Source organism: Pseudomassariella vexata, assembly GCF_002105095.1.
Source record: "Pseudomassariella vexata strain CBS 129021 chromosome Unknown BCR38scaffold_2, whole genome shotgun sequence".
Lineage (NCBI taxonomy): Eukaryota > Fungi > Ascomycota > Sordariomycetes > Amphisphaeriales > Pseudomassariaceae > Pseudomassariella > Pseudomassariella vexata.
In genome coordinates this window covers 3,018,402-3,039,369 of record NW_024467957.1, presented here as the reverse complement: position 1 = coordinate 3,039,369, position 20,968 = coordinate 3,018,402, and the positions used below count along the sequence as shown (strand labels likewise).

The window sequence follows — 20,968 nt, the reverse complement described above, 5'->3', positions numbered from 1 at the left end:
ATCACTGAACGGTCTATCTTCGGTGCCGTACGAGTCGACAACCAGCAGTTCTTATTATTATATCAACAAGCTAGATCTACTACCTACCGCAATATCCCGGGCGCTTGGAGAGGTACTGGCTTATTGTCACGGGATTTCAAGTGCAAAGTGAAGGACGAGATTGCTCAAGCGAAACAAGCTGCCAGTCACCAGGTAGGTACCAATAGCGTAGTATAGGGGACTCAATAACGACAAGTTAATCGCTGCCCTCTCTAAAAGAAGAGGGGTCACAGCAGCCTAGTTATACATTTCCGACCCCTGTCCAGGCCAAGCCACTGTGGCTTATTTGCACCTGACACTTATCCCCACTAGATCCGTCGAAGATCCTCGCCAAGTATCGGCCAAAGACCCCTCCATTTGCGAGCCTTACCGACGAGAATGGTGTACGCGTTGATATTCAAGTTGATAGGGATACGGCTCAGCAGATTAATGAGATTGTAGCTAAGCTTGTCTGTCAGAGACACTGAACGCAGGACACCGGTGGGGTGCCGGTGGGGTGTTTCGGACAAAAGCCTCCCGAGTCATGATTACAATCTATGTGAAGTTTCGGGATGCCGAGAGTCAGGATTCCCGGCATCGCCAAACCTGCGGCTACGCCGGGTCCAAGCGGCGGCCTAGCTATCTATATAAGGATCATCTCGAAGTAGGATAGGGAAGGAGCAGAGATCAATGCATCATCGTGGGCACCCCTACCTGAGACCGCCAGTGACCACCCGGTGCTACGTAGGAGGGACGCCCATTACTCCCCATCACTCTGTACTATTGCCTTCGGCCTAGCCGTACCCTGACATTGTCACTGTTTGTGATAGCCCCTTACAGCGTAAGGTTTCTTTATTAAAGAGACTTGCCTAACAGCTCTAGCAGATAATCTAGCCTTACAGAAGATTAACGAGGGCCTCGTTAAGAAACAACAGGAGTAGAAATAGAAGGACGAAGAAGGCCTGTGGTACTGCACGTGTATTAACTGTTAAAGAGATTCGAGATCAACAGCGCCGGAGAGAGGAGCGAGAGGCTCAGGTAATGAGTGAAAAGGAGCGTAGACAAGCCCTTAGGTGTCAGGGTATGGCTAGGCCGAAGGCAATAGTACAGAGTGATGGGGAGTAACGGGCGTCCCTCCTACGTAGCACCGGATGGTCACTGGCGGTCTCAGGTAGGGGTGCCCACGATGATGCATTGATCTCTACTCTCCCTCTATCTTCTTCCCGGGCCTCCGCCCCTTACATAGATAGCTAGAACCCGACGTCGGAGCCGCGGAGCACTAGTTTCTCCGATTGTTCCGCAAACCAAGACTTCCATATCGTGTCATGACTCGCACATTCCTACACCAGAGCCCCACCGGTGTCCCACCGGTGCCTATGGCATTCTGTTCTCTGACATTAGGGGCGTTGTTACCTTTGCTAAACGCGTTTGGAAGGAATTACCGCTCGATTCTGATGTATTTAGTTGAAAATAGCGTTGTGAATAGCTTCAACTCTGCTTGTTATGCTGTTATTGATCATCCTCTTATTATGCCAAAAATGGTGGCCCGCTAAGGGGTGTGGCCCGCTTATGGGTGGGTTACGTTAGAGAACACAGCTGTCCCGCAGCTGCCACTATCATCTCTCCCGAACGGCAGGCCCGGCCGGAACAATGCTTTGCCGCCACATCGAAAATATTCCCACTTTGGCAATCGCGACACGGCATGTTGGAATAGTCGACCGTCAACTCAGCGAACATGGCCATTTGACGTGCGAACTTGTCGATATGACATACAGTCAGTATGAGCCTTCGGCTACCCGGAAATGTCGCCCGCCCTCGCGCCCTTGATAGCATATACTGGCGGTGCACCCAGCACCTCTTCCCAACGACTTCGACGCCACTAAGCATCTCGAGGAGCTTTAGCCAGACCTTCGCGCCACGAAATGCCGTAGATGCCCGACAGAGCCGTCTCAAGACGAGCTACTTCTTGTCGAACGGGTTTCTTCCGCGGAATCAAGATGGAGACGTGCGGAGATCAACTGCATCCACTACCCCCGCTGACGAACCTGCGAATCGAACGAGTTCGACTCCAGTGTCACACGTAAACCAGGACCTACCCCACCGACGACGTCAAGCTGCGAGGCGCAAGGCCGCTGCTGCAGCACCCCCAATAACCTCAACGGCCGAAAACCCCTTACCGGCCGAAGATGCCTCTTCCGCCCTGACGACGTCTGCCACCAAACACTCGGCCAGCTCGCTCCGCCGGCAGTTGTCCCTCTACCTCTCCCTCTCGAAGCCCCGCCTCACCGTCCTCGTCGTCCTATCGGCCATGGCGCCGTACGCCCTGTACCCGGTTCCCGACTTCCTGTCCCCGTCGATTGGGCTGGATACGCCATCCCTATCCCCGCTCACACTCGCCTTTCTCACCACCGGCACGGCACTCTGTTCTGCGTCCGCAAATGCCCTGAACATGCTATACGAGCCCAAGACAGATGCCATGATGTCGCGGACCCGCAATCGGCCACTTGTCCGCGGACTCCTCTCCGCACGCAAGGCGGTGGCATTTGCCGTGCTGGCAGCCCTCACAGGCGTAGGAGGTCTCTACTTTGGCGTGAACCCCACTGTCGCTTTCCTGGGCGCCACCAATATCGTCCTCTATGCAGGCGTGTACACGCCAATGAAGCGGCTTTCATGGCTCAACACATGGGTAGGTGCCATCGTCGGCGGCATACCACCCCTCATGGGTTGGGCGGCAGCAGCAGGCGAGTCAGCAACTGGCACAGGCTCGTTCGATGAACTGCTCATTACACCTGACGCGGTCGGTGGCTGGCTACTCGCAGCACTGCTATTCGCTTGGCAGTTCCCACATTTCATGGCATTGTCTTGGTCTATCAAAGAGGAGTACAAGGCAGCTGGTCACCAGATGCTGTGCTGGGTCAACCCAGCGCGCAATGCTCGGGTTGCCCTTCGATACAGCCTCGCCTTCTTCCCCATCTGCCTTGGACTCTGCGCCGCAGGAGTGACGGAATGGAGCTTTGCTGTGACGAGTATGCCCGTCAACGTATGGCTGACGAGGGAAGCGATTCGGTTCTGGAAGCATGAGGGTTTTCATGGCAGCGCAAGGGGGCTTTTCTGGGCCAGCGTATGGCATTTACCTGCCGTTATGGTGCTCGCCCTCGCTCAGAAGAAGGGCATGTGGGGTAGAGTTTGGCGGGCTGCATTTGGTGAACCAGTAGACATGGATGACGAAGAGTACTGGGATGGCGACGAATAGACATATTGAAGTAGAATATCTGCTCCACGCTACGTGTATCATATGTTCAACTATTGTATAAATCTGCACAAGTAGCGGCTAGATTTGAATATTGACGTGAGAAAGCACTGACAGTACATTTATGCGGTAGCACTGAAATGCAAAAGTCTAGTTTCCCCATCGCACTGATAATAAGCACAACGGATGGGATCAGCTACCTGAACCACACAAGGCATGTGAAAGGCTAGCTGCATTCCTGGCTGATTTCCCACTCTGCCTGTAGCCACTGAACATGAATAAAATGAACTATATTACTATTAACACTCTGCGTAAGAATAGAAACATTCAAGTGGTCCTCTTCACCGCACGATAAGCCTTGCATTAGAAATTTGATGAGAGAAGAAGACCCGCCAGGGCAGCCAGGATAACGGCCACGGTAGCCCCAGCCGCTGTACTCAAGTCCGAGGCGGCAGCAGTAGTTACGGTTGCCGTGGGCATGGTCAATACCTAAGGTAGGCGAATAGTTAGCTTTGGGCCGTTTCGTTCACCATGCCATTGCACACCCACCTTGTCGACCACATGCGCCACCCCATTGGTTAGACCTATGTTCATCTGCGAGCGAACGATTTTGGCCCCAAGGTCGCCAATGAAATAATCGGAACCCCGGATCTCGACCTTCTGTCTCAAATGACTCTTCGTCTCCAGGGTCTGCCCGTTGTGTAAGTTGGGCAGGTAGCCCACCATATCTTTGTCGACGACGATGTGGCTCAGCAGGAACTCTTTGAACCCAGGCTCGCTACCGGTCAGTTTGGATGAGTTGAAGGCATCGTTTGTGGGAACGAAGATGGTCACGAAGGGCGTATTTTCCCAAGTAGCCGTTAAGTTGAACTTATTGATGAGATCCAGGAACGTCGTCAGTTGTTTTTGTAGGATGGTCTGGGATAAGCTTTGGGGCAGGGTGAAGTAGCTAAGGAATTGGCAACGTTTTGTTGTTAGTCTGGAATAAATTGCACATAGGTGGGGGATGAAAGAGAATCAAGCTGGGACGAAACACAAACAATTGTTATTGTGAAGCTCTTCAAACTTGACGTACCCGTCAGTGACCTGAATGAGACCCCCATCATAGGGTATATCTGTCTGGAGTAGGCTGACCGAGCCTCCCAGGCCCGACATGAGTTTAATCGTCGAAAAGTAGGCGAACGCAGAGCGCCTGGGTGAGTTGGTATCGTTGTTGTTGTTGTTGTTGTTGTTGCAGTCCGAGGCCACCCACTCAAGTACATTTACGTCAGCGATATTGTTACCGTTGAGGGTCTGCACCGCGGTACAATCTCCGTGCTCCATATTAGTCAGACGCGTGGCGGCTTGCTGATCTTTTTTCTGTTGTTCTTCGGACGGGGAATCACGCCGAATCGGCGCCATTAGGTCGCTTGGGGGCAAACTGTTGTCGAACGGGGCGAAGACGGTCCGGACCCGGTCCGAATTGTATTTTTTCCATGTTTCATTGTCTTGCTTGATGTATTCCAAGAATCGCTTGCAGCCTGCATTGATAAGGCCAGATTCCAGGGAACCTAAGGCAGAGGTGGGTGTTGAGGAGGTGGGTATAGAAGAGGTCCGCGTAGAAATTGTAGGTATCGCAGTTGGAGTAGTTGAAGAGGTGTAGGTTAGTGTTGAAGTTGAAGAGATTGAAGGCGAAGTTTCAGTCACGCTTAAAGAAACAATTGCCGTCGAGCTTGGAGTAGAGTGAGAAGTAATAGTCAAGGTTGGATTTGACGAAACTACTGTCAGGCTCGAGCTAGATGTTGAGACCGAACTGGTAGCAGTTCCTGACAGAGTTGAGCTGGACAAAGTGACCGAGGGACCTGGGCTAGATTGATTCCACCGGGATGTTGTAGAAACCGTCGTAGATTTCTGTCCAGATGGTCGGTACGACAGATGTGCGAGCGAACTTGAAGTGACAACATGGGATGAATCAGGTGTAATCGTCGAGCATATACACGGGTGCACGGGCGACACGGGGTATTCGGCTGCGGAACGAGAGACGAAGATAGTCAAGAGAAGGACCGCCAAAAGCGAGAGCTGTAGTCTTCGCCCCATGGTTTATCAGTGCAGTTCTGGTGACAAAGGCAAAACGCCGTAATACGCGGCAACTGGTCTGTAGCGTTAAAAGCGAGTGACAATGACGGATGGGGGTCCAGAACCTCCCACAATTAGATGGGTTGGAGGAAAGAACCGCACAATATATGGGGATATTGTGCTTCTGCCATCCTCCAATAACCTACATCAAGCAATGTGGAGAAAGCACGACACTGCTGGAAGAGCCGCATTGGCTACTTGGACGTAATATCTAGACTAGCTTTGGGCAGAATCGCGGCATGGCTGATGCAAGCCGACCTGCGGAAATAAAACAATCGATAGCGTGCAAGGTGTGCGAATCCGCGCAGTACTAAAGTCGTCACCACCGCAGATGGTGTTGTACAACATTGGCATACGGCCAACAGCTCGTTCATGTACATCCTTGAGGCATCACATTGGTCTCTACTTGAGATAACAAGCCCTTTTGTGTGTACATGTGACGTTTCTAGTGACTTAACAATAGCCTACAATGTAGCCTAGTTGTATCCAGTACAACTACAGTACAATCAATTACACCCAGAAGTGTGTAATTCATCGTGGAATTCTGAATACGACCAACATAACGAAAATTTACGTGCATACAAGGCTTTGCTTAACAACAGCGCAGTTTATCACAGGGTGTTTCATTCATGTTGCGAGTATTTCGCTTGGCGTGATGGAGATGTCTGATGGAAATCGGAAAAGGCAAAACCCTAGCCCCAACCCCCCAGCCCAGATCTTTGCTCTTATACTTCGTTTTTGATGGTGATATTAAGTGTTATGATGGTTGCCAGCCCTATGTTTCCCAGGCCGGATTTCCCAGCCTTATCAGTCAGGCTGTACAGAAGCGGGGGAACGCGTCCCATCATGCATACAGCGTAGCACATCTCATGCAGCTAGTACGGTGCACAAGCACAAATAATCTGCGATATGCTTGTACAAGTTTGTACATTTCATTACAAATTCCGACATGACTGGTCTGGCTGATACTAATCTCGTTAGACAGACTTCGGATTCATTCACAACGTTGTTAACCGATAGGCTGGAGCCCAAATGGCGGAGAGTGTGAAGTCGATGCAGCGGAACCGCGTGTTCGTTTTTGCTAGCTCGAAATTAATGTCCATGTCGGATCCCACAAGGGAACCTCGGGGTGGCCGAGGCTAGGGGGCTGACAAGCCGATCCGAAGAATCAGTCAGTATAGGTGTTGTCTTGAGTAGAATTCATCAAACCTTTTTACATTTAGAATAGGCGGTCCTCGCGTCACACATTCGAAGCGAGCCTCGATCGAGAATTACTCTAGCAGGCAAACAAGACGCCTGTGTAAGTCGGCCTACAGCTCTCGTCGAAAGCCATGGTGGTCTCATCGGCCCAACAACCGCCAAACACTTACGAGCTATGGCGGCAGTTCTCCTTGCCGAGAAACGGGTACAGCGAAAGGGCCATCGCCGTTCCGAAAGGCTTTGCAAACAACCTCAATTCGGCCTACGCGATCTTAGTGGCGACAACCATCTTGAATACATGGTGTATTTTTTCTGCCCTGATGTTATTCTGGCTAATCAATCATGGCTATCTCCACCACATGTCAACTTCGCTATGGAACAAGCGGTCGTCCATGATCGACTCATTTATGGAGCTGGCATCAAGCAGCAAAGACCAATGGAAGAAATGGTGGACATATCCTGTTTTCATTGCCATTCTGGGGACAGCGGCGACGCAAATTTGCCTCTCTATCATCATCCGATGCGATAGGGAACATGTCGTGGGCTGCGTACATATCATCTGTGGATAGGCTTTCGTATAGCCCTGGCACCGACCCTCTCTACTTGACAAAGAAGGACAGATATTATCATCGAGTCAAGGCAGGACGTCCTGCACTATCATGTTGGGAAGTGAATCAGGTAAACGATCTCTTCACTGAACAACCGCAAGCCGATGTTGGTTAACTTGAGGACACGACCATGATGTACTGACTTTGCCAACAGTGGTCGCTCAACGGCCGTAGTTCTACGATACTAAATCTCAACGAAGATCTCGGCATACCCAAATCCCTCGCAGCTATCTTCGTCCGCTATTTGGGCATCCCCAAAGTCGTCAACATCGGCATCCTACTGGGCCAGTCCGCCCTGGCTTCTAGCCAGTTTGCCTTGGGCTCCTTGCTCGACGCCGGCACGAGCAACATGTCCCAGGACCTGCACCGTCTAATACTTACGTCCTACATTGCGACCACGAATACCCTCACTGATACGACCCTGTACCCCCACGACGACATACCAAACCAAGCGCTGGGAAAGGATCAGAAGCCCAAGCCCAATGTCGGGGACTTCGTAGTCTTCACCCCCGATGTCGCCACCCTGTCGGTCAAGAACCTCGCCATTATACCTGTCTTTTCGGTGCTGCTGGCGGTGACGGCATTCGTCCTTTTGAAATGGACACCGTTACGAAGCGTCAAGGCGCTTGACGCAGTGGTGCTGCATCATACTCTCAAAGAGAAGTATCCCGAGGCATGGCCCCTGAAAGATGGGGTTTGGAAAACGTGAGTTCATAAACATAACCACGACCCTTTGTCATGTTAATATCTCGCAGTGGATCTCTCCAAGACGATCTGCCACTTAACGAGCAACAAGTCCGACAATCACGCAACAGCCGAACACAGAGCGAGGACTACCTCATGCTGCCCATCTACGAGCCCGAAAGACCAAGTCAGGAGCCCCACCGCTCGCATTTGCGGACCCCTTCTGGCGAGACACTGGTGCCATTTAGCGAGTATGGTATTCGTGGAAGTCAGAGTTCGAGCACGAGGTATACTTTGGATGGGGTGTACATGGTGCCACCCAATGAAGCTCAGACCCAAGATACTCGTGAACAGGCAACCCAGGGGGCAAGAAATTCATGAGCGACTAATCCGGGACTCGCAGCTTAGGGTCAGGAAATACAACACAGGGATGTCACTACGGTGCAGGAACACAGCTATGCATGATATATTACAATTGGTGAGGTAGGACGCGGACGACAAACACTTGAATAAAGAGCGGATAAATGCATTGCAAATTGGCCCCCTTGAACCACTGAACGATTCTCATTATCTTTCGAGTCTTCTTTCCTCTGGCAGAAAACGGAAGGACCCCCTACCCCCTGAAAACTCTCAATCTCCCTCGCGCTCTTTCCCAAGCCACGTGCCCTAATGAAACTCCGCGATACTAAACATCTTGTCCCCAACATAATACTACGAAATTCCTATCCGATTAAAATGGTTCGACCCAGTGTAATAATCTCCACTGTTCTTTGCATCACTGCCAAAGTTCCACATCATGGTCAAGTTGGCAGCTCGAATGAAAAAGTCACCCCGTAACTCGGCTCGCAAAAATGAGAAAAGGGGGAAGTCGCTTACCTGGATACGAGTCGATTATGTCAAGAGTACGCGATGACGTTTGATACTAGCCAGGATGAGGAGGATGAGGATGACTGCGCGCTGACGAGTATAACAGCAGCGCTTAGACAGAAGATGACGAGAATGCGGATGAACTTTTTCATCTGACCAATGGCAGCTCAGGCTTGTGGTGTTGTCCTTCAAAATATGCCAAGCCTGAAGATGAACACAGAAATTTTATGTGCGAAGCCGGGCGGCAATGGTTCAAACAGGTGTTTCTAATATCGAGAAGCCCTTTCATACTACTTCACACCACAAAGCAATGAATGCTTTGCGTTTGCCTCACGATCGCAGTTGCATAATTATATTTCACTGTCGGCTGGTGTAGTTGGTCACTTCGCTGGCAGATAAGTCCCGATTTGAGCCTCACCCACTTGGGTCGGTGACGAGTCGCGGGTTCGAATCCCGCAGCTAACACACAAGGGGGTTTAGTCAACCCTTAAGGCGCGCTGGCCCACCTTGTTGACTTCGCCTACCTAGCGATAATAGGGAGATTGGTGCAGTTTAGGATTACGAGCATCCTAGCCAGTCGACCGTCAAGCACTACGTCGGCGGAATATAACTCGACAGCCGGTCCAGAATTCGAATCGTTAATCCGACCCCTTATCGGACCCCCTCTCGCCGCGATTCTTGCGAGCGTCTAGATCACGTTACGGTCTATCCACTTGAGCGTATGGTTGAGATGTATACGCTCGACGAGAACCCCAATTAGCAGATACTACGACTTGTCGCGACAAAAAATAGTCGAGCATCTTCTGCACATCAGCAGCATCCCACCCCTGAGGACGAATTTAAGTGCCACATTACCACACTTATCGGTAGTTCAGGCAGGGGTTGTAGCACAGACTTAGGGAGGGACAGGAGGTTTAGTAGTCGTTTGGCTACAAGTTTACCTGTATAACCGCCCGACGCGGCTTAAGGGCCCGCTATATCATCTATAGCCCCTTAAGGGAGTACTTGTAGCGGTACCGAGGGTTAACACCTACGGCGTATTTAATATTATATTTCACTACTTCACATATAATTTACTCTTTCCTCTATAGGCGAGCATCAAGTAGTCTTGTGGCGGTACGTTTGCTACTTTCTAAGTACGTAATGGCGTGTGTGAGTTTGAGGGTACATGACGCAAGTGAACGGCATGTTTGGAAGATGATAGAAATCTTGGGAACTTTGTGCGAGGCTTATATTTGGTTCCCGTACTAGCCTTACAACGTTTCGGTGGTTGGAAGTGCCGTTACCAGTTGGGCAGGCTCGGGTCTGCAGTTGTCCGATTTGCACTAGGTCGGTTGTTACACCTTGAGCGTTGCCTAGGCACGGTACCGGTGGGTCTCTCTTCAGATAGATGAGGTGGTACCCATTGGTTACACCCGCCTTTTTGAAGGGATGGTTAGGCCTAGTCTCATCTAGAAGATCGACCTGTATCTGGGTTTTGTTGGAGTGTTTGCGAAGCACGAGAGAGATTGCAGTGCTTGGTACGAGCACTGACATAATATCTATTGAGCTACTTGGAAGCTATGATGTGGTCGGTGGTGGAAGGTAGGGTGGAGATATATTTTCGCCGACCGATTGTTTCAATCCTCTGCGTCGCGCCAATTTCACTCACTAGTGACACTTTCATTAGACCGGCAACTCGATGTCCCCCAGCCTGAAAATCATCTTCCAAACGAGTGATATCCACTATGAATGTGATCTGCGGCCGCTGGTGGATATATCCCATCTCAACCGTCTGGAAGCCTTCTTGGAGAGATTGTATTGATCGGTGCAGTAGAGATCTGTCCATAAACAGGACACATTGTGGGTAATATAGAAAAGATCACTGAATTGGTGGTGATGATGATGGAATTAACTCGCAGGAATCTGCAGCTAGTTACGGAAGGGCTATCTATGGGCAGTTGGCCCCAGCGCTATACCCATCACATAGGCGGTGTTCCTGGGCCACGCAATACAAATAGACGGCTCAGCAGGCGTACATTTCATCCTCTGACCTTCGAGATGATCGTAGCAAGCGAGATAGACGTATTTCTACCGTCTTCTCCGTCGACCACAAGCTAATCTGACAGCTTAAAGTATTCCGAGCTATCCGTTTCCCAGACATAGTTCAGTGCAGTATAATGGACTGTCTCGGGGTTCTTCTCTACCAATGTCCATTCATGGACATCGATCAAATGGGTTGAGTTGAGTTGAGTCGCAGAATGGTGCTTTTGGGACCCTTTAAGTCAACAAGCTGCGGGGCAGTCCTCCCTGTATGCCTTTAACGCACATAATAGCAGCTCCAAGTTTCTTATCATCAAAGTCACACGAATATGAATGAAAGAGAGGGCGTGAAGGGTCCACAGAACCAGGGCATAGCAGCTGGATTCCCGGTCCCACGTGAAAGTGCGGTGCTTTGTCAATCTCATGAAACATCAATCCGAGTCTAGCTGCCACCATGTCGCCGTGTTTTCGTCAAAACACTACAGCTCTTCCTCATAGCCTGCCAAAATCGGGTTGAGACTGCATCTGAGCCTCGAGGCATCTGGTTTCTGTGCGTCAAACTGGCCGCACTCCATGAAGGAACCATGACGTGGATGACTGAGAGCCATTGTCGGCTGTAGTACGTACAGGGCTGGGACTCCTTAGTTCGGACATGTTTGTCTGGTCTTTTAGGCTTGTGGACTCGTTCGGGTCGTGAGGTAAAACGGATATCCCTCTCGCTATTGCCTACTCGAGCACTCCAGGCTGGAACTCGATTTACTAAAGAATTGGATCTGACACTGTCACACATCCCTGTAAGGTCAGACAGCAGCTGGCAGTCAAGAATTCTACTTACCTGCAAGTGACAAAAACCTGGCAGAATCACGAACGATTCTGAAGATTGGAGCATATTATTGTCAGCTTCACTCACAAACGCCAAGCACCCAGGTTAGAAGTTTTACTTTGAAGCTCATTATACAACAGAGAATAGACCAACAGAGTTACCATCTCTCACCTTTAATCCCACTTCTAATATTGTCATTATGTCATCCTCAACACCCGCTCAAGCCGCAAACCCCTCAAATGAAAATACCACCGCCCAATCTCGCTTTATCTATAAAATAGCCCCCGCCTCTTTAGTACCCTGGGGCGACGATGACACGATCCTCGAACTATCGCACCATCTGCCCTCATCCGCCCTGGATCAGCGAGATGGCTTCCTCCACATGTCGACGTCCCTCCAGGTCCCCAAGACGCTAGGGCGTTTCTTCGGCACTTCGGCTTTGAGTCGCGATGTCATATACTTGATCAAAATAGACTACGAAAAGTTGAAAGCGCAAACGGACTTGCAGGTGAAGTGGGAGAGTCCGGATGGGAGGCGTGGAGAGCCGTGGGAGGGGGGGTTATTTCCGCATATCTACTTGGGGGTGTCTTCAGCGAAGACGGATGGGAAGAATGGAGATGGATTGGCTGTCCTTGGCGGGAAGGCTGTCGGGGGAGATGGAGTTGTTCCGGTCCATGCGGTGGTCAAGTTGGTCAGTGAGATGGGAGCGGAGAGTTGGGATGAAGCGACAAGTGGGGTTCAGGAGTGGTTGGTTTGAATAAATCGCCATCTAGATGCTCTAACGTCATATAAATAGGTCTCAAGCCATATCTGAATGGACTACAACTAGATCATTCACACCTCAATACTTTAGTTATGAGCGTTGCCAGCCTTCTCAACTACTCCTCTCCTATCTCCGAACAAGGTCAAAGTCAAGACTCGAGAGTTAAAGATACCGATGGATTCGGACACGTAATGTTCGATATATGCTGTCATCGCCACTGGTGTTGGTGAATTTCGGATCACAATGCCTCGACGAAGCTCCCCTGAATCTCTCGTTGGAATATCGCTGTGCTGCGCCGATTACATACGGAGCTGTTTGACCGACGTCCTGGAAGCATCTCAAGCGAACTTGGATCGTCTAAAAGTCCCTAGCGCACTTACCATGTATCCCTTTGCTGAAAATATTCCTAATACGGTCAGAGGTGCTATAGCACTCACCCACCGCCTCGGCATTCGGTGCCTATGGGATGAACAGCTTTGCGTTGTGCAGGACGATCTGCTTCGGAAAGTGTTGCAACTGGAAAAGGTGGCGGCTATGTATGAAAATGCACATATGATCGAGTGGCGCCAGATGGACCGCATGTAAACTATGGACTTCTAGTTTCGTGTCCTGACGTCTCCCTACCTACCGATGGAATTCTGGCCGTCGATGCTCACTTTCAAGCCTGGCGTCAGGACTTTGACCGTCGAGCCATTATTCGACTCCGATTTCAGTAGAATCCAATGAAAGGGCGGGGACTATGATTTAAAAGAGCACACCTTGCCCCGTCGTAACGTTGTGTTTTCGGGCGGACGAGTTTTTTGGGTGGCCTGCAATATCTTCTGGACGAAAGAGCTTGCCCACAGACCAGGTCTTCGACGAAGCTCAGAGGTTCGAGTCGAGCAGAACAGCGGTCAAGATGTAATCATGCCGACAGAAACTAAAAAAGCTTATAGCTGACGAGCTGCGCATGCCATCATTCCCCAGCGACGATGGAGCGCCTTCACGGTCATTATTACTGCACTGTCTCGTTCTTTCGGTGGAAACAGAGTTTTGGGAGACGCCAATGGAATGTCCGCAAGCTGGCGGAGGAAATTATTGGTTATCGAGAGCGTACTACAGTGGTTCATCTTGTAATGTCATAGTTGTGTCGAAGTGCACAGCATCCCCTTATCTTTCCGTTGTCAGTCAGGGTTAGGACTACGATGGGGTTAGGGTAGAATATGCTTCTATCAAGGGGGTCAGATAAGCCTTATCGCGGCCGATTCTTCTGAAAGTTGTCGCATGCCAAATCCTGCTGCCCATTAATACGACTTGTGAATCTCAACCGGTAGATGCCCTGTCCCACGCCATAACGATGGAAGACTTCGAAGAGCTGGAGTTGCAGCCTTTAGTGGCCAAGGTCGTCAGCGAGCTACAAGGCCACCTCGGCGACATGGCGTACGATCGAATTTCTTCTCTCGCCAAGATCCTCATTGCACAACGCGTAGCCAGCAAGAACTCCGACGAATTCAGCAACAGGTTGAAAGATCTCCGCGAGTTCCCCGGCCCGCTGGTTGACAGAATCGATGACCACGTTGTCGCGTTGCATCCGCGTTACAACAAAAAGACACTCCGGATCAAGGGCACCCAGGAAGAATCTCTGCAGGAGAAACGTCGGCGGGAAAAGAGGGAAAAGAAACGCAAAGATGGCCGAGCCGGTGGGACTGGAGAAGAAGAAGCGACCATAGGAGGCGATCCACCACCGAGACCTTCTGAGACGAAACGACGTCCCCGTATCGAAGAGAACGAGGGTGAAGACAAGGACGAATACAACAACGCGAAGCGGCGACGGCGCGAACAACAGAAAGATACCCAGAAGCAAAAACCAGCGAGCAAAAAGACGGATGATAAACCGATGCTCTACAAGGTATACGATGGACACATCACAGGGGTTAAAGATTTTGGCGCATTCGTCAACCTGGATGGCGTGAAACAGTGTCGCGACGGCCTGGTTCACGTCTCAGCCCTCGTCGAAGACTTAGGGGCTCAGAAGCCTTCCGACTTGTTTTCGAAGGGGCAACAGGTCAAGGTCAAGGTTATCAAAATAGAAGGGCGCCGTATTGCTCTCAGTATGAAGGATGTGGACCAACAGACTGGTTTTGATCTAGCTATGAAGGCCAAGAGTGCTTGATTCGGAAGAACATGGAAACCAAGTCCTCTACGGCCGTGATACAAACCCAACAACCAGGTGAGGTCAGTCCCCAGCTTGAGTTTCGCTGCCAACATGAACTCGGGTCTGAAATTTGGTTTCAGTTTGTTCTGTTTCGCTGCCATGCTACCCCCTTTGCCGATTAGCTCGGGGTGCTCTAAATCCAATATTCACGCAGCATGGCGCACAGTTAAGAGCTTAGGTAGGTAGGTGCCTAGGTTTAGCACCTAGTCGGATTACTATCTCCTGCCTTTTTATCCCAATAACAGTCTACACGTATGATGCAGCCTTCCACCAGTCACACCTCGAATGAGCCGCAGGATCCATCCTTACATCAACAAAAGTTTGATTGAGTTCCAAATCGGTAAGATTCGATCCGTATAGGGGGAATTCGGGTAGACCGGCCTTGTTAGCGTTGCCGTCGCCGGACTGCGCAAAGCTGGTGAAGTAACCCTGCATATTCCTTGCAATGGTCTCGTTTGTGACTGTCGCACTGCTGTTAACGCAGAAGCTGAAGTACACGTCGAGTGTATGTGTGCCTGGAGGAACGGAGAAGAGATGCGAGTAGCTGTCCTGGCCGACGGAGGGACCTAGTGCATCGCCTAGGACGTCGGCGTGGCAGCTGAAGGTGAACTCGAACACTGCTATGTATAGGCAGTCGAAGGGGGTCGTCCAGGGGTAAGTGCCGTTGTACACGGCTGGGTAGATTTCAGTTGATAACTCAGATAAAACGTTGCTTGAGGCTTTGGGGAAGTAGAGCTTCATGTGCTCATCGAAGGCTGACGAGTTGGTAGCGGTAGGGTCAGTGTACCGCTGGCCTTCAAACGTGTGGTGGGCTACTATGACCTTGATATCTTTGTGATACTGGCCGCTGGCGAGCAGCTTTTCCGGCAGGTCAGGAACGTAGTCTCCATCAGGGGCGATGCCAAACTGGAAGGCGTCATAGAAGTCGCTGGACTGAGACAACTGGTTGGCAATCTGAAGAGTTTGAGTATCCAGATCCTCGAGCTCTGCAAGGGTCGAAACGTTCGCTTTGTCGAGGAGGACGGAGAAGGAGCCCTCGGCTTGAGAGGCATCGAGACGGGACACGTATCCAGTAGACTGAACAATGGCGCGATGGAAGGGTGGTGGAGTGTCCTTGCTCCCGTAATAAGCAGTAATATGATGCAATATGGACCCGCCACCGGCAGACTCGCCCATGGCAGTGACACGACTCTGGTCGCCCCCAAATAAGGAGACATGTTCTTGGATCCAGTCCAAATCTTTGCGTTGATCGTAGAGACCATCATTGCATTGGGAAGGCCGCCTGCTGAGAAAAAGGATGACCCCTGAAGCCATCCAAAAGCACCGAGCCACGAGTAAGAATGTCAGATGGCCGTCTCGATGTGACATGCGCTGGCGAAAACATTTACTCGATAGTTCGGTCCAATCCAGATGGAACCTTTGGCATATCTTCAAAACTTCGGTCCAATAGACCTAGAGGGTTCGAATCGGGCGTGCTATACTTGGCACCAATTTGAAAACTGTCACAAATCAGTACTCCTTGACCGCCAAGCATAGGCATTGAAGGAGTCCAGACTCACCCTCCACCATGAATCCAAACAATCACCGGCCGACTAGTATTGCACCGCTGATCCCACACGTCCTTGCGAACCACATTCTGGAAAGTAAAGTCACGTTCAGTCTAGCGCAACTGAGAAATCTTAAATGACGGTGGCGTGATTTTACTCTAGATCCTAGTGCCGCAAATTGCAACTGATTGCACGAAGCTTGTTTTTATCGAGAATAGCGTGAATGGTGACACATTAGTGCCCTTGGATTATTCAATAGCACCTTGGTCCCAATATTGCCGAATTCGCTTTATTGATGTGTCCTCCGATATGCATATAGAGCCTCGGATAGGGTCCACAGATCACGTATAACCTCGAAGATGGGGCATCAAAGCCGATGAAGTGAAGGTCACACCCAGTTGGGATCACCATCTAGGACACTGTGATATTGGGGTTACCTATATCATTCGACTATAGAGTACCGCATGTTCTGAAGTGGATGTCTCACTGCTTCGATACCAACCTGGATACTCCCCATTCCCCATCAGAAAGAATCCCTAGGCTTTACATCCGAAACCATTGTACGAAAAACCGAATGTGACTAGGTTGATTGGCGAATTTGATAGATTGGTGCAAGGCAAGGTGCGATTCGAAGGTGCGATCTTTTAGTGGGAAATTCGGAGGCGGCTGTCCGACTAACCCTGGTGTCCGATTTCGGTAGGAAACGCTCTACTTGAACCATTTTTAGAATGAGATGCTTTGGTAGAGGTTGGTAGTACTGTTCCTATTAGCGACAATTACCGTATTACTGTAGAAGAGAATAAGAAAATAGTAGCAAATGAGACCTATCCATTAAATATATGTCTCCTAATCGTCATAAATATCCGTATCCCCATTATGGTTGACCCTCGCCGCATGCGGACTCGTAGCCTTTATACCGTTCTCCAGCCTCTGCAGTGTCATCTCATATTCCTTATGTTCACACCATGATTTGACCATCTTGACCGCATTCTTGATCTCCCTCCCATTAAGCTGCCACATAGCCAGCTCCTTAATATCCTCCTCACTGATCTCAACCTCCCTTGCTCCGCGTTTGGCTTGAAGCTCCTTCTGCTTATGCTCACCACTCCCAGGCAACCTATCCAAGAACTTTCTCCACACCACCCCGCGCGCCTCGATCGTCAACGGCTTGAACAGAAGGTGCAGATTGACTCTACTCCGGAAGGCAGTATCGATCGTCTGGTACAAGTTCGTGGTCAAGAAGATGATTCCCCGGAAGTACTCGAGCTCGCGCAGAAAGATAGAGACGAGTTCGTTGCGAGCAATGTCCTGCGGTCAGCCACTGGATTCATACTTCATTAGCGGGGAGATCGCTTGGACAGTGAATTTTCTAGAAATACTCACCGGCTTCCGCTGTAAGTGTTTTTCCAGTTCCTGGAGGGCCACTCAGAAGAATAATGAGTCCCTGTCCTAGCATATCATATTAGTTGAAGACTCATTGAAAAATTCCACAACCAACTTACCCTTGCCAACAATCACGTCTTCCAGCTGTTGATGCGTAGAGTGACCGTGGCTCTCGACGAATGACAGAACCAAATCCTTTTGTTGCTCATCGTAGACCAGGTGCTCGAAAGCTTGATCATTCCATGCAATAATAGGTCGGATATCCTCGACGAAGAAAGAAACTGAAGTATGTTAACCAATGCTAGTTGACTCGAATTGTCGGCGACTTACTCCATAGCTTGTTTTTCAATGCATATCCCTCCAGGAGCGGCCACATGTACATCAGGTCACCCGGCCTTTCAAGCATGGACTGCTTATTCATCTTCTGATCTTTTTCGCTTAATCTCTTGGCCTCAGTTGTCTTGGTGTCCTCCGCGATGGCACCATCATTCTTGGCGACTTCAGAGTCCGCAGGCTGTGAGATGGTTCTTCGCTTATGTCTCTGGCACGTTCCAGTTCCTGCGACGATGTTCTTCTGCGTCTCTGTATCCGTGCCCTCCCTTTCACCCTTGATGAGATGATGTTTGTTATACCCGACGACATCAATCAAGATCCTTCCATCCACCTACATTATGTCAGTACGGTTTCATGTTTCCACGAATGATCAACTTACATTATGCTTCTCCAGATTTATGCCCTCTCGATAAATAGCGATGCCGCTGTAGGTGCAATAAGTGAGTCCCTGGTGATCCAACACCATGCGCCCCCGTTTGTCCATCTGCTCCCACAGGCTTTGAGCATTTTCATGATACTCCAAAGGAAAGTGATCAAGCTCAGTAATAAGCTGGTTCCCCGCGAATTCGGGAATCTTGAAATCCCTTTGTTCCCAGACGAATGCATCCCCATTGAACCGCAGAATCTTAACCGTGATGTACAGGACGTTCCCGCAGGCAGTTTTTACGTAATTAGTGTTGACTATTTTGCACATGAACTCGCAGTTTGGCCCCCGGCTGATGACCGGTGCGTCTCGGGCAAAATACGCCCAAGCTGTGTTGAAGGAAATGAGCTTGTTCGCCTCGAGGTTCCGCTTCTTGGTCCGGACCTCGACGAACACCTCATCCATGACTTTGATGAACAACAGCAAGAACGGGTTCAACGAGCTCCCCTCTGGCAACGACTTGTACTTGGCTACGATCTCATCGTAGCAGAAGTAAAGGGACCGAAAGGGCTCATAGAACTTCGCCGGTTCGGTGGAGTCCAGGCGCACATCCTCCTTCTTGAGGATCGGCTCGATTGCGGCGACCAGATTCGGATTCTGCAATTCAATGGAGTGATACTTGAGCGCGAACCGATTTCCCATGATGGGCTTGTCCGTATCTTTTATTTTGAACAGCTTGACAGCCACTCGATCCTGAGCTTTGGCTGCGCTCTTGGACATTTGGCGTGGCGGGTAGTCGACCCAGTTGTACATGCCCTGAAAGCTGCCGGGGCCCTCGTAAAAGGTCTTTAACGAGGCGCTGAATCCAAGATTTTCATCTCTGGGCTCGGTGGACGTAGCTTTACCGGCGCTGACAGACTCTGTGATGTCAGAAGAGGTAGAATCCGAGTTGAAGTCAGCTAGTGTTTTCTCTGTTGAGCGGCCTAGGTTCTTGGTCTTGCACCACCATTTCCACGTCACCTCTGACATATCGTCTTTCGAGATTCTCATTTTGATCTCACAGTCTAGTGACGATTTTTTTCTATTGTAGGTAGTATCTGCTATGCAGGACTTAAAGGAGAAGTGAAAAAAGGGGTGATCTGAGGGACTGCCGAAGGAATGAGTGCAAAGAGGAGCAAGCTCGTTGGAGTTCACAGGATATTGCATATCTCTCGCAGGCTTCGAGATTGAGTTTTTCTACATCGCAGCCTGGAGTCTGATCAACGTAGGTTCGTAGGATCTGGGCCGTTGGGGCAGTGGCTTGGTCTCGAGCTGCCGGCCACTAGCGCGTAAGCTAAATAGTTGATGAGTCCTACCGATCAGAATGATCGGTGACATTCGTTTAATAGCGCGGCAATTCCATGATCAAACTCAGGGGGCCTACAAATAGACCAGAATGAAGGGAGGTCAATTGCCTTGTTCGAGGCGTACGTGTCCAATGGTTGGATCACTTTGAAGTTGGAGCTGCATATGCACGTCTCGGCAGGCCAACTTAGGCAGCAACTACCGGCATACACGGCAGAATTATCTGTCCCCAACTACTCATGTGTGATTTTTTCCAGATTGAATTTTCTCAAGAGGTCGTATCTCCTTTAGATATGCAATCTTCTGGATGGTCTACATAGGTGTAATACTCTGGCCATACTAGTATTATTCCTGCCCATTATAGTGGAATATCACATTGTACTATACGATGGACTTTGCTATCTAAGTTATCAAGGTCGAGATTTCGCCTAAACATTCGTGGCAATAGTATCACGAAGTTCAGACAACCCACTATTGATCTCCTTATCATTGGCTGCCTTATCCAAAGGTGCAGCAGTTTGTCGTCCGCGTGACGATTTGACTAAATCAGCCTTGTCTGTGACACAGCTGTACATACATGGCGCAAGAAATATCTTACCGTTTTTTTTGATTATTTATGTCTCTAATTACGATTAACTCATGGCCATCAAAGTACTCAGCGCCTCGTATCCAGGTTATTAGGCTATATTGGCCGCTTTGCTGCAAATAAGCTGAAGTGTTGGAAACACGGCGATGACTTCCATGGTTGACATCTCCGGTGGGCGGTTGCTCTGGAGTCTGACGTCAAGGCTCTCACTTCGCTTGAATAAAGAATCTTGGAGTGAGACTCCTTCTCAGAAATCAGCTCACAAGTCAATGGTGATAGCTTCTAGTCAATTGAACCTCAGTGCCTTAACCAGCACGGGATCACTTCAACATTGCCTATACTGCCCCAGTTTCCAATATGGAGCGCTGATTAGTCTACCAACTAAACTGCCAAGAAGTACCATTACCTTGTACTGATAGGGTCTTGAATAGTATAATAAGTACGTATAGAAACCAATTAACTAATCGTATAAAGACGACCGAGTTATGAAGGCTTCATAAGTCTTACTTAGATTAGTTACTAAGGCAAGGACTCTCTACTAGAAAAGCCTGGGAACCTCTATTTCTTATAGAGCTATTCCTTCCTTTGCTAGTCTACCGGTTTATCTAATGATTCTAATGATCCGGATCGCCTGGATCGTCTTAGCCTGTTTTTCCCGTTCCGTCTTTCTTACAATACTTCTCTTTCGATAGATCTTCCATAGCTGCTAACAGGCATGTCGAGTTACATGCAAGGGAGCTCCGACTGCATTACGAGCTAGGAACTGTTACTTAGCTTTTACTAAAATAACTAAATCGCTTTCATCGCGATCGCTAGCACTGCTCCTCTTACCGATTTTCATTTTTGTTTAGGATTTGACTCGTTTTA

At 49.8% G+C, this 20,968-nt stretch overlaps 8 protein-coding genes across 8 annotated transcripts; 5 read left to right on the top strand and 3 right to left on the bottom strand.

Annotated features, from left to right (window-relative positions):
* Positions 1-1,658: 1,658 nt before the first annotated feature.
* On the top strand, positions 1,659-3,388 carry BCR38DRAFT_421790 (UbiA prenyltransferase family-domain-containing protein). Its single transcript, XM_040859463.1, has one exon. The coding sequence runs from the start codon at positions 1,799-1,801 to the stop codon at positions 3,269-3,271; it is 1,473 nt and encodes a 490-aa protein (XP_040720290.1). The 5' UTR covers positions 1,659-1,798; the 3' UTR covers positions 3,272-3,388.
* Positions 3,389-3,495: 107 nt separating this feature from the next.
* On the bottom strand, positions 3,496-4,516 carry BCR38DRAFT_421788 (FAS1 domain-containing protein). The gene is made up of 3 exons (XM_040859462.1): positions 4,344-4,516; positions 3,818-4,217; positions 3,496-3,757 (listed from the first exon to the last, which is right to left on the bottom strand). Exons 1-3 carry the CDS (start codon positions 4,421-4,423, stop codon positions 3,632-3,634), a joined length of 606 nt encoding a protein of 201 aa, XP_040720289.1. The 5' UTR covers positions 4,424-4,516; the 3' UTR covers positions 3,496-3,631.
* Positions 4,517-7,117: 2,601 nt separating this feature from the next.
* On the top strand, positions 7,118-8,256 carry BCR38DRAFT_481472 (uncharacterized protein; the record flags this gene model as incomplete). Its single annotated transcript, XM_040863380.1, has 3 exons — positions 7,118-7,297; positions 7,346-7,896; positions 7,947-8,256. The coding sequence occupies 3 exons, from the start codon at positions 7,118-7,120 to the stop codon at positions 8,254-8,256; spliced, it is 1,041 nt and encodes a 346-aa protein (XP_040720288.1).
* Positions 8,257-11,629: 3,373 nt separating this feature from the next.
* BCR38DRAFT_421786 (uncharacterized protein) lies at positions 11,630-12,485 on the top strand. Its single transcript, XM_040859461.1, has one exon. The coding sequence runs from the start codon at positions 11,787-11,789 to the stop codon at positions 12,342-12,344; it is 558 nt and encodes a 185-aa protein (XP_040720287.1). The 5' UTR covers positions 11,630-11,786; the 3' UTR covers positions 12,345-12,485.
* Positions 12,486-12,593: 108 nt separating this feature from the next.
* Positions 12,594-12,935, top strand: BCR38DRAFT_405952 (uncharacterized protein; the record flags this gene model as incomplete). Its single annotated transcript, XM_040858001.1, has 1 exon — positions 12,594-12,935. The coding sequence occupies one exon, from the start codon at positions 12,594-12,596 to the stop codon at positions 12,933-12,935; it is 342 nt and encodes a 113-aa protein (XP_040720286.1).
* A 684-nt stretch (positions 12,936-13,619) lies between these two features.
* On the top strand, positions 13,620-14,679 carry BCR38DRAFT_104917 (uncharacterized protein). Its single transcript, XM_040853323.1, has 2 exons — positions 13,620-14,559; positions 14,625-14,679. The coding sequence occupies exon 1, from the start codon at positions 13,687-13,689 to the stop codon at positions 14,500-14,502; it is 816 nt and encodes a 271-aa protein (XP_040720285.1). The 5' UTR covers positions 13,620-13,686; the 3' UTR covers positions 14,503-14,559; positions 14,625-14,679.
* BCR38DRAFT_104920 (Alpha/Beta hydrolase protein) lies at positions 14,647-16,180 on the bottom strand. The gene is made up of 2 exons (XM_040853324.1): positions 16,104-16,180; positions 14,647-16,043 (listed from the first exon to the last, which is right to left on the bottom strand). The coding sequence occupies exon 2, from the start codon at positions 15,910-15,912 to the stop codon at positions 14,791-14,793; it is 1,122 nt and encodes a 373-aa protein (XP_040720284.1). The 5' UTR covers positions 15,913-16,043; positions 16,104-16,180; the 3' UTR covers positions 14,647-14,790.
* Positions 16,181-16,937: 757 nt separating this feature from the next.
* Positions 16,938-19,221, bottom strand: BCR38DRAFT_481468 (ATPase; the record flags this gene model as incomplete). The annotated part of the gene is made up of 5 exons (XM_040863379.1): positions 16,938-17,399; positions 17,475-17,515; positions 17,594-17,755; positions 17,805-18,138; positions 18,187-19,221. The coding sequence occupies 5 exons, from the start codon at positions 19,219-19,221 to the stop codon at positions 16,938-16,940; spliced, it is 2,034 nt and encodes a 677-aa protein (XP_040720283.1).
* Positions 19,222-20,968: the final 1,747 nt, after the last annotated feature.

What these genes read in the sequence shown, in the direction of transcription:
- BCR38DRAFT_421790 (XM_040859463.1), top strand. Translation starts at nt 1,799, where the DNA reads ATGAGCCTTCGGCTACCCGGAAATGTCGCCCGCCCTCGCGCCCTTGAT.
- BCR38DRAFT_421788 (XM_040859462.1), bottom strand. Translation starts at nt 4,423, where the DNA reads ATGTCGGGCCTGGGAGGCTCGGTCAGCCTACTCCAGACAGATATACCC. An exon ending in CTCATTCAGGTCACTGACGG is followed by an intron (nt 4,218 to 4,343) that starts GTACGTCAAGTT and finishes CCAATTCCTTAG; the next exon opens with CTACTTCACCCTGCCCCAAA. An exon ending in TGGCGCATGTGGTCGACAAG is followed by an intron (nt 3,758 to 3,817) that starts GTGGGTGTGCAA and finishes CGCCTACCTTAG; the next exon opens with GTATTGACCATGCCCACGGC.
- BCR38DRAFT_421786 (XM_040859461.1), top strand. Translation starts at nt 11,787, where the DNA reads ATGTCATCCTCAACACCCGCTCAAGCCGCAAACCCCTCAAATGAAAAT.
- BCR38DRAFT_104917 (XM_040853323.1), top strand. Translation starts at nt 13,687, where the DNA reads ATGGAAGACTTCGAAGAGCTGGAGTTGCAGCCTTTAGTGGCCAAGGTC.
- BCR38DRAFT_104920 (XM_040853324.1), bottom strand. Translation starts at nt 15,912, where the DNA reads ATGTCACATCGAGACGGCCATCTGACATTCTTACTCGTGGCTCGGTGC.